This window comes from Morchella sextelata, assembly GCF_020137385.1.
Source record: "Morchella sextelata strain SCLS chromosome Unknown scls_1, whole genome shotgun sequence".
Taxonomy (NCBI): domain Eukaryota; kingdom Fungi; phylum Ascomycota; class Pezizomycetes; order Pezizales; family Morchellaceae; genus Morchella; species Morchella sextelata.
In genome coordinates this window covers 773,589-787,828 of record NW_025408616.1, presented here as the reverse complement: position 1 = coordinate 787,828, position 14,240 = coordinate 773,589, and the positions used below count along the sequence as shown (strand labels likewise).

At 42.6% G+C, this 14,240-nt stretch overlaps 3 protein-coding genes across 3 annotated transcripts; 2 read left to right on the top strand and 1 right to left on the bottom strand.

Moving 5' to 3' along the window:
• Window positions 1–5,701: 5,701 nt before the first annotated feature.
• Window positions 5,702–6,828, top strand: H6S33_000193 (uncharacterized protein; the record flags this gene model as incomplete). The annotated part of the gene is made up of 3 exons (XM_044831543.1): window positions 5,702–5,952; window positions 6,016–6,201; window positions 6,258–6,828. The coding sequence occupies 3 exons, from the start codon at window positions 5,702–5,704 to the stop codon at window positions 6,826–6,828; spliced, it is 1,008 nt and encodes a 335-aa protein (XP_044699752.1).
• Window positions 6,829–7,329: 501 nt separating this feature from the next.
• Window positions 7,330–9,351, bottom strand: H6S33_000192 (uncharacterized protein; the record flags this gene model as incomplete). The annotated part of the gene is made up of 11 exons (XM_044831542.1): window positions 7,330–7,357; window positions 7,413–7,454; window positions 7,529–7,612; window positions 7,769–7,784; window positions 7,834–7,923; window positions 8,008–8,022; window positions 8,089–8,126; window positions 9,004–9,045; window positions 9,116–9,128; window positions 9,185–9,272; window positions 9,349–9,351. The coding sequence occupies 11 exons, from the start codon at window positions 9,349–9,351 to the stop codon at window positions 7,330–7,332; spliced, it is 459 nt and encodes a 152-aa protein (XP_044699751.1).
• Window positions 9,352–10,993: 1,642 nt separating this feature from the next.
• Window positions 10,994–12,324, top strand: H6S33_000191 (uncharacterized protein; the record flags this gene model as incomplete). Its single annotated transcript, XM_044831541.1, has 6 exons — window positions 10,994–11,236; window positions 11,301–11,416; window positions 11,487–11,770; window positions 11,869–12,006; window positions 12,070–12,182; window positions 12,253–12,324. 6 exons carry the CDS (start codon window positions 10,994–10,996, stop codon window positions 12,322–12,324), a joined length of 966 nt encoding a protein of 321 aa, XP_044699750.1.
• Window positions 12,325–14,240: the final 1,916 nt, after the last annotated feature.

Below are 14,240 nucleotides of genomic sequence, written 5' to 3'. Positions count from 1 at the left end.
ATGGTTCATCGCAAGTCTATGTATCCCGATACGCTCTTGCATATGCTGGATGTGTGGGGTACAGTTGTTCACCGTACTCTACTGCTAGTTCACGAACAGGGGTACATTAGTTATGGCAAGAAACAGTCAAGGTGCAAGATCTCTATCTAAGCTAGGTTATTTTGATTTCTATTGGTAGCAGTATTCGTCAAGTGCAAGTGACGGTGAACGACTATAGTTAATTCCCAGGAAGGAATGGGCATCAGGTACGTATACCGGATACATGCCGAAACGTAAACAGCATGTTGAAGTTCGGGTTAAACTGAGAATCGACGCAAGGAGATCCAAGAAGCGAAATGCTCGACTCTAGACGGCGACTGATCTATATTGAACCAGATCAGTAGTCTCCTGTCATTTTTGTCGATGCAAGACCCCCCGGAGTGTTTTCTTCGCAGACTCACTTTTGCGGGGTGCACTGAATTTTGAACAAGACGTCTTGTTTGCACCTGACGCGCTTATTCCAACTCCAGTTGTGGATGTCCGAAGCGGTTAGTACATACATACATGTACTCATAGATGACTCGTCAAATAAATATTTCGCTCACTTACACTCATGTCCTGAATAAACGAAATATCTTGGATCTCGGATTGCAAGCTCCTCATACGATCATGTCGGCTCGCAGCACTTGTTATAGAGGAGTGAGCCTTAGTGAGAATTGCTCTTAAAGTTAAGTCTTGCCTAGCGAAGCTATTTGTGAAAACGCTCAACTTACTGATATTGTTTATTTGCTTCCTATGTACCCGGACAGGCAGGAAGAACCTGAAAATGTCTTTTAATGGTATAATGGCCGGCTATGATTCGCGACTAGCGAAAAGCTACACCAAATAAAGCCCCTGCTTGCAGCTTGCATTTCAGGTTCTTATTGTAGGTACACGCAGGTATCTATCTAGAACTACTCGTAAATTCCTGACGTTTCCGAACGCGACTACTATTGCATACCATACAAAAAAGCGCCAAATACTTACCTTTTTGTATGCCATGCAATATTGGTCGTGTTCGGAAACGCTATGAAATTACGATTTAATTTTGGATAGTGCATATAACCATCAGTTGATTCTTCCATGTATGTACCTACTCTCAAATGTTCCAAGTCCTAGATCTACAATGCTGGAGTAATCCTTCCTGCATTTGCTTCACAAGATCTCACATAATTTCTCGATTGCTATATTTGAAGACAATCCTAGCATTCAGCCCGGGCCACCCGCTGTTGTTAATGCGCCAAACAGCGCCAAACAAGCAAATATAAGCCGCAAATTTTTGTGGATTGCGCAACCGCCACGAAGATAACGTCCAAGCGAATACTACACAGCGCCAGAAATAACCTTTATTACTTCATCAATATTGAATCTAGTATATCTTTATTTCCACGGCCTGGAATGAAGAGTGATCGATTGTTTGTTGAGAGAATTTAAAGATGGACTTCGAGCGCTGGCCGAGGAAACAGGACTACCAATGCGCATGCAAGGGATCGGTTGCAATGGGTTATACCAGGGATGGATTTGTTTTACTGTGTAGAGTATATGTATGTAACTGATGTTTTCGGTGCATAAATTGATCTCGTGGGGGTCTCGAACGCTCCGTGGTCCAGGCCAGCATAGGTGTGACCCCCACCCGCAAGGCCCTACATAATGTCACGTTAAGTTCTCTCTCAACATACAGATGGGCTCTATGGCTCAGCACCTGAAGTGAACAATAAATCATCCTCGATCCTACCTGACTCGAGAACATCGCCCGGGGTGTGGTAAATCACTCAAGCATTGGTCAGATGTGCCACCCCCCCGATCAAGAACGTACACGAGGCTTGAAAAGTCATTTTCGTACTAGATTCGCCGTCAATCGAGACAATCCGTTGAAATAATCATTTCAGTGTTGTCTCTCGTTTCCAGGAATGCAGTTTCTGTCTTGCGAGGGGCGTGAGATCAGAGATATTAGTATATCTGTCCCCACTCACTCATTCTTCTGTCTCAACTCCGGATCCCTAAGTCGGTCGAGGTTCGGAGTGGAGCAAGCCACTGCCAACTTCGAGTGACCGTTTGTGAACTCCGCAACCGAAGCTTCGAATGAAGAGTTGGAGCATCCTGAGACACCATATACCAAAGGCAAAATTTCGGGCCCTATACACCATATCGGCAGTTCGCACTTTTTGGACGCTAGTATTGCTACTTCTTCATGAAGTCTCGCTACCTGTCGGTTATGGCAAGACGGCATTCACGGAAGCTGTGAAATATACTCAAGGACTAAAAGGCCTAGATCTATTCGGCAGATAGTTAAAATGACATGATTGAATTCTTCTAATCCGTTGTATTGTACAACAGTAAATTATCACGTACCTTTGGTTTACTAAAACCACCTCCTTTTTATCTGTAGTAATAATTGAGACAAGGGTTAACCTAACCTGGCATAACGCCCTTTTCGTCCATGGAACTTATCCATTTTGGTAGATTTTGTATATGTACGGTATTGTATGTTGCAGGAATTGTAACGCCATGTCGAGTTGTAACTGGGTGTTGTTTCGACTACAGCTTGTAAGCGCCACTATCATCTTGTTTAGAACTTCTTCAATATGATGTGTGTTGGATGTAGAGTAAATCATAGTTGGAGACAGGTAGAGACCCTAAATTTCCGGGTTCGAGAATGGTGGAGCAGCGGGTGGCGTTAAAATATATATCCGGTAGTTAAACAGCTGAGAGACCACTAGTCAGTATGTGGTACTACTAGGAATCGAGTTTGTTACTTTTCAGTCAGTGTAGATTAGACTATTTTACCGAATACATATTCACCGGGCTCTGATGTAAAATAAAACGCAAGGTATGTGTTTACCGAGAATTTCTAACTGCGGATATGTTTCTAGGATCGTGACGAAACCTGACGGCCTTCAGTGTCAGTCTCAAGAAACATTTGTCTTTCGGGGAATTTATTCCTTCAGCTGGATATCGCAATGCTTCTAGACGCAATCTATACGTACATGGTCGACGGATTACTTGTACACGTACACGCGTAGAGTGATTACACGTAGTGCCATCAAATTTAAAGCTGGCAACGAGTGTAGTATACTGCTGCTCGCGCTCGTGATCATACATGTACATGTATAAGCTCTTTCAGCTCTTACCTGGCCTGTGGTATCTACAACATACATGGAGATGTATTGTACATTTCTTACAGGTAATTCATACATGTGGAGATATTTAGCCGTCCCTTAATCCGAGCTAAAATCAGCACTCATCTCGCCACGCTGGAGTACAGCATATCGATAGATGCAGGTACGCCGCGCCCATATTAGAACACGGCGACCAAGATACATCACAGACACTATATACACTCCCTATCTATGCATGTTTAAGCTATTCATATGCGTGAAACAGGGTGCATTATGACGTCCAGCACTCGTTGATACCCGGTACGGTACAGTTGCAAACGGAAAACACCGGACGAATTCCTGTTCCGGGCCGATTACATTCTGAACGACGGTTATTTGATATGATATGACACTGATCGTGTCAAACTTTTCCGGATGTTTAGCCTTCGAACTGTGCGCACGCCTTGGTAAACTTGGTCGATGAACCAAAGATAAACGGATCTAAGTACACAACCTAAGTGGGTGGGCACTAAAGTTCAAAGCCAGTGAGTATTTTGAAGAGCACTGTCAATCCAAGAAGACACCTTGCTAATCATTATCGGACATTAACTTGAAAACAGTCGGAGGACCATTCCATCGATCAACATAGTCCCCTCTCCACACATAATCGACCGTCCTTCCTTTTGATCAATTGAGTATCTTACTTCAGCTCTTCAAGCACCTTTGAAAATCCGAGTGAAGATGAATACGAGTAGGTGAGGTACGGACATTCTTCAATGTCGAAACATGTGTGATAATGATGGTATTTAAACAGGTTTCAACCTCCTCCAGGCCTGGACTTAATTTTCCTCTGCCCCATTAATTCCGTCAATTACGATAATACGATATCGGATTACGTTTGAGCAGTGTGAAATCTACACTTTCAAATCATTCGAAGCCTAGGGCAATTTTAAGCATGCAGCTTACTTGGGTTGCCGAGCCAATTATTTCACCCTCCGAAGCCAATCAAGGACGATCAGTCTGTTACAGATCCTAGGGCAACTACTGGGCTCAATCAGCTTTTAAAAGCTCTTATGATTGCATGTATTTACCCCAAAGAGAGGGGTCGGCCGTTCATGGTCATAGCGCTCCAGTTCTCATGATCTGGAATATATTTCTTTCATCATTGCCATATACCGCCAAAACTCGATAAATTGGCTATCTCCGGCCAGGGATTATCTCTTTAACGATTGGTTGAACGCTATTGATCACCCTCAGAAGTGTCCATTAGTAGTAATTTTGATCTTGCATGCATAGCCAATTTCTCGAGTTTTGGCGGTATATCCATATGTGCGGAAGGGAGCTTCGCATACATCCACAAAATAGTTCGCAATAGAAAGGGAGATTCTGCTCCAGAAAAGAAAAAGAAAAGAAGTGAGCGGCCGCAGCGGAATGCATCGAGCTTGACGAAAATAAAATCACTAAGTAAGGCAACTCTCATGCATATTGATATACTCAGCCTCCAGCCCTTCGGGCTCAAACATCCTAATAGCATGATTCATTGGTTCAATGGATGAAGCGTATGAAGAATAAGCAAATCGTCTACTGTGTGTAGAACTTTTTTATAAATTTTCACCAGCACTATATCAGTTGGATATTATAAATACAACAGCCAGGCAGTTTAACTATTTCATGGTGCTGGTTGGTAACTTGCCAGATCATATCTATGTAAATCACGATAGATTCAAATAAACACGCTCATATGTAGCCCTAGCAACATTATGTTCTTGATAAATCGACCTCGAAACATTATTAACGAGAGGCGGGTGAGGGCAAATCTGGTCAAAAACAAGACCAGAGTGATGTCTTAAGTGGATAATGGTTGCTGAACTTGGACCTCTAATATTACCGTACTAATACTTACCAGCTGTTGGTATTCACTTTTTCAAACTGTAGTGGTGGCTCGGACTGCCCTTTTACTTTCAACGGCCTAAGGACTTACATACATAGATTATTCGAATATCTATAACTATCCCAATATATTTACACGCATCATGCATATGATCATCGAATGAGAGATAGTTATTCTAACTATTCTACGGAGGAACTAGATAAAGTTGTTCAATAAAAAAAAATAACAGATTCAGCTGTACCTGACCTTACAGATTTGCGTTGTCCGGGAGTTCGCTATCGGTATATTTTCGTCTCCTAACTACACCTGTTGTCTCCGGCACGTCCCGAGCTCGCGGCACACCAGTGACACCACCATATTATAGGTGCATTTACACATTTACTCTTACCCCGGCTTGTTCATATCTGATTCGCATGCCGTTTAACGCCTTAGTAGAGTCCTCCTAGAGGCACATGAAGACTGTTTTGGCGTCTGCGGCCCGGGGCTGGCAGCGCGAATACGTGGAGATACAATTTGGGTCAATGGCTTGCAGTTGAAAAACGTAAACGCTTAGCCTTCGATCTCCGAATAACTCTGCAAGTACCCACCCGAATATAGTATAAATAATAAAGGATAGCCGTATGCAATAATTAAGTCCATTGTGCACAGAACCGAACAATTACCAGAGCGAAGACTGTTTATAACTATAGACGAAATGACTCCCTCGTATATCCTTCTAAGCCTGCTCTTTGTTGTGGGCGCGGTAGCACATATGACCATGTTCGACCCACCACCGCTCCGCTATAAAGACAACCCCTATAGAGTTCAAGCCCAAGACTACACATACTCTTCCCCGCTTGGAGCAGGAGATACAGACTTTCCTTGTAAAGGGCACCATGTGGATATGGGGACTCCTGATGGCCGTTCTGTGATGACCTATGCCGCTGGGGGAACTTACAATATAAGGTAAACTCAAACCACTAATTGAATAATACAATGCTCTATGTATCTCTGCTTACTGTTAAACAGATTAACAGGGAATTCAACACACGGAGGGGGGTCGTGCCAGATTGCATTAAGTCATGATAAGGGAGGTTCCTTCGGGGTCATTAAATCCTACATTGGCGACTGTGTCAGAGCAGATCCTTTGAGCCATCAGATATTCGGTTTCACCATACCTGATGATACTCCAATTGGTGATGCTCTTCTATCGTGGTATGAATATAGGCTCCACATAATTCCGGTATCATCTTTACTGATATTCTGCCTAGGAGCTGGTTCAACAATGTAGGCAACCGTGAGATGTACATGGATTGCGCAGTTGTTACAATAGAAAGAGGTCACAGCAAAAAGAGATCCCCTAAAGGGTCTCTACACCCACGTGCCACACTGCCATCCATATTTGTAGCCAATATTGGCAAGGGATGTGTTACTGTACCGAACAAAGACGTTGATTTCCCGTCTCCGGGAACGGACATCACATACGGGGCTGGTGTGGACCCAGCTCCTCCGGAGGGCGACTCATGTGGAGTAGTAGATATAGTGGTCGGAACCGACGATGGAGTCGCCACTTTAAACGGTACAGGAAACACCACCAGCACAGGCACCGGTACCGGCACTAATAACACCACTACTACTGACACCACTACTTCAACTACTTTGGGAACCGTCGACGCAGCTATTGACGGGAATGGAGCGACGGCAACTCCAGATGCTACGCATGATTGTGCATATTGGGAAGAACGAAACTATGTTTGTGCGTTGGGTATGCGCTTGAGTGCCAACCTTCCGTCAATGTGGTTGTTGTTAGGGGTTATGATTCTTTGGGCTTTTATCCCATAGTTGTAAAGTTTAGCACATATTTTTATTCATTTTTTTTCTTTCTCTTTTTAGTAAATTCTAGCACATCTTTTGATTCCTTTTTTTTTCCCCTTTTTATTTGGGTATGTTTATATATTGGCTGGGTGTTTGTAGGTTTTCCTAGTTTATCAAAATGCATTGTTTCATTGGGCGTTTCTCTTTCCTTCGTTCTTACGGGCCGTTTTTAGTTCACCGATAGAGGGTCCGAATCTAGATTAGCGTCGCTGGAAAGTGTGTAGGAAGTGTGCATTCATACCTATCAAATAAATTATTTCTCGGACTAGATGCAATATTATAAATAGTTTCTTTATATTGTGATAGCATCTGCCACGGTCCATCTGTCTGGGACAGATCTCTGTATGGCCTCTGGCTATAGTATGGTATCCTGATACGCTATCTGCTACAGGCTGAAAATGAAAACCATGGAGTCTGATGCTGGGCCAGCCAGATCAGGACATTTAGTTAAATACCGACTTTCGAAATCTAGCGTGTCGCAACGGCCAAGCGGGCACTGCAAATCAACGCACACGGAATTCAGAAACACGGGTGTTAATAATTTAACAAACCACGGAAACATCAGTGCAGTACCCGAATGATAATTCATGATCCTAGCGGTTCTTTAGCCAGCAATTAATGACTGAATGTTAGCAACGAGATGCGCCAAAAAAGAGTTGGGAACTACTCTATTATGTTGACCAGCCGGAGGTTCGCCCAGCTGGTAGCCAACAGAGTGGACGTATATACATGTACTTGTTCAACAGCCGAACTGTTCACCATTAGAACTCTGGAAGAAAAATATGTAGCTTTATGAATTATCGTCGTATGTATATACGATTACGAGATATATTGCAGAATTCTCCTACTCCATTCGACCGCCAAGAACGCCCGATTGACGACTTGTGATTCCGGAGACTTTACTTACCTAAGCATCGGCGTCCCTTAATATAAGCTAAGCCATGTTAGTGTATGATAGCCTTGATAGAAAACTCAGTCTCCGGAGTCCGGAGTCCGGACATGGCAAGCCACAAGCAAAGGACTTCTCAATCTTCTCATCAGCTTTAAAGCTTATCTTTTCGTCTATTCCTACGAATCACACGGCCTATTAGCGCGGAAACAGCATCGTTATCAATAAAAAGCTAACGACTATTGATTTGGGCATACTCGATAGAGTAAATTCTACCGTCGCTTCCAGTTAGTCTGTGAATTTTGTGAGCTACAAACTCTTGAATACAGAGAAGATACCCGGAATTTCCGGTTTATCCCCGGCCCTTTCCCCCTTCCTTATAGATAAGTGGTTGTGACAAATTACATATAGCTAAGCTTTGTGGAAAGGCCCGGATCAACAAGTACAGTGGTCATGCTAAAATCCACGACGAGTCTGAGGGTCAAAAACCGTGACCTCTCGGGAGAAGGCAGGAGGACCTCCGCCGAGTCAGGGTTATTAGGTTTGCCTTAATTTGTGGCCCAGTAGAGTATGTAGATAGCAACCAGTCCAAGATCCTGAAAAACAGGATACTGTTAAATCGCGACTAACTATTACTGGTAAAGCTAGATGCTTGGCCGGTACCTATGTTATCAACCTTCGACCAGGAATCTCCGTAGGACTTTCGTAGCGATTTCTCTACTGTAGTACCCAGATTTATGTTGCATGCTTGCCATCTAACTGACAGTTAAAGACATAGGTAGGCCGTGGTTCTTGTCTTCCCGGCCGAGATTGCATCCTGGTCTCAGGGCATTGGCGAGTGATAAGTTGTGAATACACACCATGTTGTTAGTGCTAGCTTGGTACATCCATTGATTACATAACCTCAAACGGCTACTATGACTTTAATAGTCGATATGATATTGGGATAGGTAGATGGTAACTTATCTATTTCCTTACCAAGCAGGCCTATTGATATGCTGATTATGACAAACTGTACCGGTCAGTGTGGTTGAGACGCCAGCAGTCAGAAGAGACGTTTTGTTCGAAAAATTTCGGCCTTTGTAAGGTATTAATTTCATGACCTTGTACCAATGATATGATGGAACTTTCAGAAACGTTGCTGGCCTGTATCAAAGTACTAGCTAGGGAATTGTAAGAACCTCGAAAAAACCCTCTCAAATCATCACTCGTCAGGAGAAGAATTCTAGAAAGCGAGCCCATAATAACTTTACCAAATAAGTGTCAGATAGGATAAGAATTTGTACCAATATATTCTTGCTGGATTAGCCCATGTACCAATATAAAAAGTCTCAGACTGATTCGGGTTGTCTCAACCTCACTAACCGGTACAGTAGTTCTTTTAAGTGGTAGTACCAGTAGCAACAACATCCCGCATAATTATCGTGTGCGTACGCCACTTCCATCTTGTTGAATATCGATACATCCCTTGAACCAAAGTATAAGCTTTGGGATTCTCGGCTCCAGCTCCATGTGCGATACACTTCAAGGCTTATATATATCAGCTAACCTGAAGAACCTGACCGACTCGTTGGGTTGCGATAGGATGGTTATCTCACCATCGCTGAAAGTAACCTAAACCCGTTACTTCACATTATGGGACTATTATCTAAGTCTCCTCTCGTAATTGTATGTATTGAAATTTGAGTTTGAGGAGTCACACTTCAAGATATAGTTTCTGCGAGGATAAGGTTCCGCCACCACTTTCGGTTTTTAATACCTCTTTGATACTAAAAATTAGCGGGGGTTATTCTCGCAGCTATGTAGCTAGTTAGTCACTGATAAACAACACATATTATAAGAATAAAGGTTCCGAGTTAATGTAAACCTGGAAGTCCATTGGGCAATACCCTGGTATGACATTCATATGCATAAGGGTACAGCTGAGATTGATTTGAACTCAAAGATTCCCTTGGGTATTTGTAATTAGTCTCCGATTGAGAATCAGTTTTTATGGGGACACTCAGAAATAGGTTGCTTTGCGAAGCTAGGTCTTTCAAACCTGCATAACTTTCTAATTGGGGGAGAGAGTACTCAACTTTAAGAGGTTTCAAAGACTAAATGCTTCTGCAGTATATCCCGGCTCTTGGCTGAATGCGGAAATATATAATGCAAGAACCCGAATGGAATGGTATAATAGCGGATAGTTGGACGATAACACGCATGATCGCGCATACCCGTACTCTTATTATATTATTTGTGTGGTCAACGCAATTATAAAAGAAGCGTGTTCGTATACATAATCATCTACTCGTCCGTACATAGTAGTCAGTAGCCTCGTTTTAACATATCAGCAACACAGATATTCAAAAAGACTTGGAGTTCTATCTCAAGAATGGACAACTTACTAGAAGAGACGATTAATCTCCCCTTATCACAATTCTCGACCCTCTCAATAGCTCTTGCAGCCGCCTCCCCCTTTGTCTTCTTTAGTCGTCCCGAACTGGACTCATGGTTTCGTAGATTCTTCTGCTCGGTGTTTGTATCTCCGGTTGCTCTTTTCTTTATTTTTTACTCCTATTGCAAACGATCCTTTACAATCTCATTATTACTTATGAGCACTATATATTGGTCTTTCCTTCTTGGATTGGCAGCCAGCATCTTGATCTATAGGATTTGGCTTCACCCTTTACGAAATATGCCAGGCCCTTTTTGGGCAAAAACGAGTAATTAGTGGGTCGTTTATCAGCAATGGAGGACAGGGCTTAGATTCCATCAATACTCCCAGGAGTTGCACAGGCTTTATGGAGACGTTCTCAGAATCGGTGTGTTAAAATCTCAGTCTATCCTTGCTTGTTGCCATCCTGGTGTTGAATCGATATTAGACCTAATAGCGCTCGAGTACTTATTATAAGTCGTTTTGCGCGGTATAGGCCCCAATGACCTCTCCATTATTGATCCGGATATAATTCCTATGTTGGGAAAGGCAAATAAAGGAATCTGGTACTCGGGTAACGCCAAAATCAGTCTTCACGCAGTACGAGACAAGAAAACCCACGCAATACGCAGAAAGATCTGGGACAGGGCTTTTACTGTTAAAGGTAAAGATATAAACCCTCGCCATTGCACTCTCCAAGGTGCTCAACCAATATTTCAACCCAAGCGTTGCAAAACTACGTTCCCCGAATCGCAAAATACTCTGATCAGCTCATTTCAAACATCTCCAAGAGCGAAGGAACACCTATGAATATTAGCAATCTCTTCATGTTCCTTACCTTTGACGTTATGGGAGACTTGGCATTTGGAAAACCATTTGGCATGCTTGAGACAGAGGGACTAAATGGATCAGACATGTTCATAAAAACAATGCATGGCTTTTCCAGAGTTGTAGGTAGTGTTAGTAATGTTCCTTGGTTCATGCTCCTGCTGCAATGGCTACCTGGGTTATCCGGCGAATTCGGCAATTTCGAGAGGTGGTGTGGACATATGGTTGAGAAAAGAAAGCAGGTAAGTGCTGTTGATTGCCCGACCTCATAGGTACATGTAGCACCAATCTAACGGCTTAGCGCAGTTCACACCAGAAAAGCCGGACATCTTTCATTTCTTGTTAGAAGCGGAGCCTCAGAATGTTGGAGAACATCATATCGATCTAATCGCCGAGGCACAACTGGCCTCTGTAGCTGGAAGGTAGAATCCAACTCTACTAGATATAGACCTATATAGCTATGAATATCAGCACTAAGCGTGACAACAATAGCGATACCACGGCCAACACATTTATCAACATCTTTACCCAGCTTGCCAACAACCCACATACTCTTCAAAAGCTACAACATGAGATTGATGCCATATACAATGCTCAATATGGCACCGACAAAGGCTCGGACGACAAAGGTTCAGACGTCCCAGAGGTAATATTAAATGGAAACTCGGCTGCAACAAGATATTTGGATGCAGTGATCAACGAAGGCCTTCGTCTGAACCCTGCAGTCCCCAGTGGCGCGCAAAGGGTCACAACTGAAGGAGGAGTTACGATAAATGGTACCTATATTCCAGGCGGAGTAAACTGTCGATATCCAACATATACGGCTCAATCAGGCATGTCATACCTATCCGACTAGGAGCGTACCATTTGGCAGAACTAACAGCCCTCCTCCCCCAAAATCCAGATGAGAGGTCATTTCCAGAGCCTCACAAATTTATGCCGGAGAGGTGGTACGAGTTAGATAAGGAAATCATTATGAAGCAAAAGACAGCCTTTATTCCGTTTTCGGTTGGTAAGTAGGGAGCATATAAGAACCTTCATAGCATATGACTAATATTATGACCATCTACAACAGGCGCATTTGGTTGTGTTGGTAAATCCCTTGCTCTTTTGGAGCTAAGAATGGTAACCGCGAAAATCCTACACAAGTTCAACGTTAGTTCTGCAGAAGGAAACAGCGTTGAAAAGGTATTAAAACTATTCCAAATGAACTTTTACAGCTCCATATACAAAGTACGTAGCTGATAGATTATAATAGCTTTATAATAATTCTTTTGATGGATTCACATTATTGATAGGTGACATCGAGGTGGTATTCACCCCTAGGTGAACCACAACATTATATCTATAATCTTGGTATATACGTATATATATTCCAGGGTAGCTATAGGAAACTTCACTATTAAGTCCTGAGGATTCTTGGTAGCAATTGCCTCATAAAAATTTTCATATGCTTCTTCACTCCCGAATATATAATAACAACCCACAAGTTGAAGTTTCTAACGGCCAATTAATCAAACAACAGTGTATGTACCTTATTAACCGGCTAGTGATCAACTATCACATGCATAGTACCGGGGGTTGAGGGTAAGTACTGAGAACCCCTTTTTGGGGAATTTTAAAAAGTGAGGGTTTGTAAAGGAATCTGATTGGGCTGATATAATTAAAATGACACTTGGCAGCCAAGCAGGTATTTGGACAGTCTACCCCGCAGCTTTTGCAACGCAACCTCCTCAACCTCTTTTCTACTCATGTTCTTTTCGAACTTCACCAAAACTTCTTTGATAACTTCGAATCAGTACTCAGGTGAACCTGTAAGCAAGGGCTATTCAGTGGTTATTTTTTTGTATTTTTAGGAAAATATTTGAATTTTTAAGTGAAGATAGATAAAACGTCTCGGTATTTTTTTCCACCATATAAATTTTGAGGCCAAGGCCAAAATTCATTGGCTGCTTTTGGTTACCATGGGCGGTTCCAATACAAAATCAACCAATCCTTCAAGGCGTCTCGGTATTTAACGTGCACACCCGGTACATATAGTGATTGTACCACTTCATTTATGGGTGTAGTAAATACCTTAATATGATCATAATCGTGCAAGAAATTCACAGCTACAGGTTATGTCGACATCAGTGATCTGATCATAATGTACATGTACCCTGCACAATCATGAACATCAGCCAGTTAGATTAACTACATTGATTTGAAATATTTGCACTTCCAGTAAAATTATTTACTCATAATATGTGGCATTTGGAGGATTATCTTGCCTAGCTATGGCTCGACTCTCTATTGGTTGTCCGGGTCTAGCTTGAGAGTGGCAATACTTTAAGTGGAAGAGCCTCAGACAGATACGCTAATTATAAACCGTTTCTTTTTTCGACTCATAATTAGATGTTGCTCTCTACCAATTGGAATTCAGCCTACCTCGCACGAGGTGACATGTAGCTTTATTGATTGATATCATGATGGTACGATATTATATGTATATGTGAACAAACTTTGTTCAACGCTATGGCGCTTATTCGGAACCCTACTCGGGCCTGATTAGATTATTACTGAATTAGGTGCCGCTGCTTCGTGGGACTCTTGGGTGGCAAAGAAATTGCACATCCCTGTAAGAAATCTGCAAGGCGGCCCGATCGAGTGTATATTATTAGCCTTGGTGTGATTTGAGTCGAGTAGACTGAAGTGATCGACAAGCTTAGCAGGAGCCTTTCTTAAGTTTATTGCTAATGACACACAACTCTTACCAATTACGCATGGATATGATATCTACAAAATGAACCTCCAGACGAGTTTGCATGTGATTCTCAGTACTGTTTCGAGTAATTTTGCCGAGCAACTTGCGAGTGAGACCTTGTGCACATCTATACTTCATTTTCGGCCGAACATATTCGATATACCTATATAGTTATCCCTACCCTGTCCCTAAGTTTTCACAAGTTTAGGTCCGTAGATCGGCCCAAGTAGGAAATCAGTACTCCTGAATTAGAGGTTGACACAGGTCACAACACTTGACAGCGAGGCCTAGAGTGGTGATAGAGATCCATAAAGTGGCGATAGCAACCCAATTGTAGTAGAACATAAAAAGTACCATCACACAGTCTAGGATAAGTGATAGCCTACCTTTAATTTGCGAAGACACTTATTATAGAAGTGTCCTGGGTGTCGATTGGCCATCTCGTTTCCACCATTGATCCTACTCCAGTATGTCGGGTTTATCAGCCAACATTGACTCTTGAG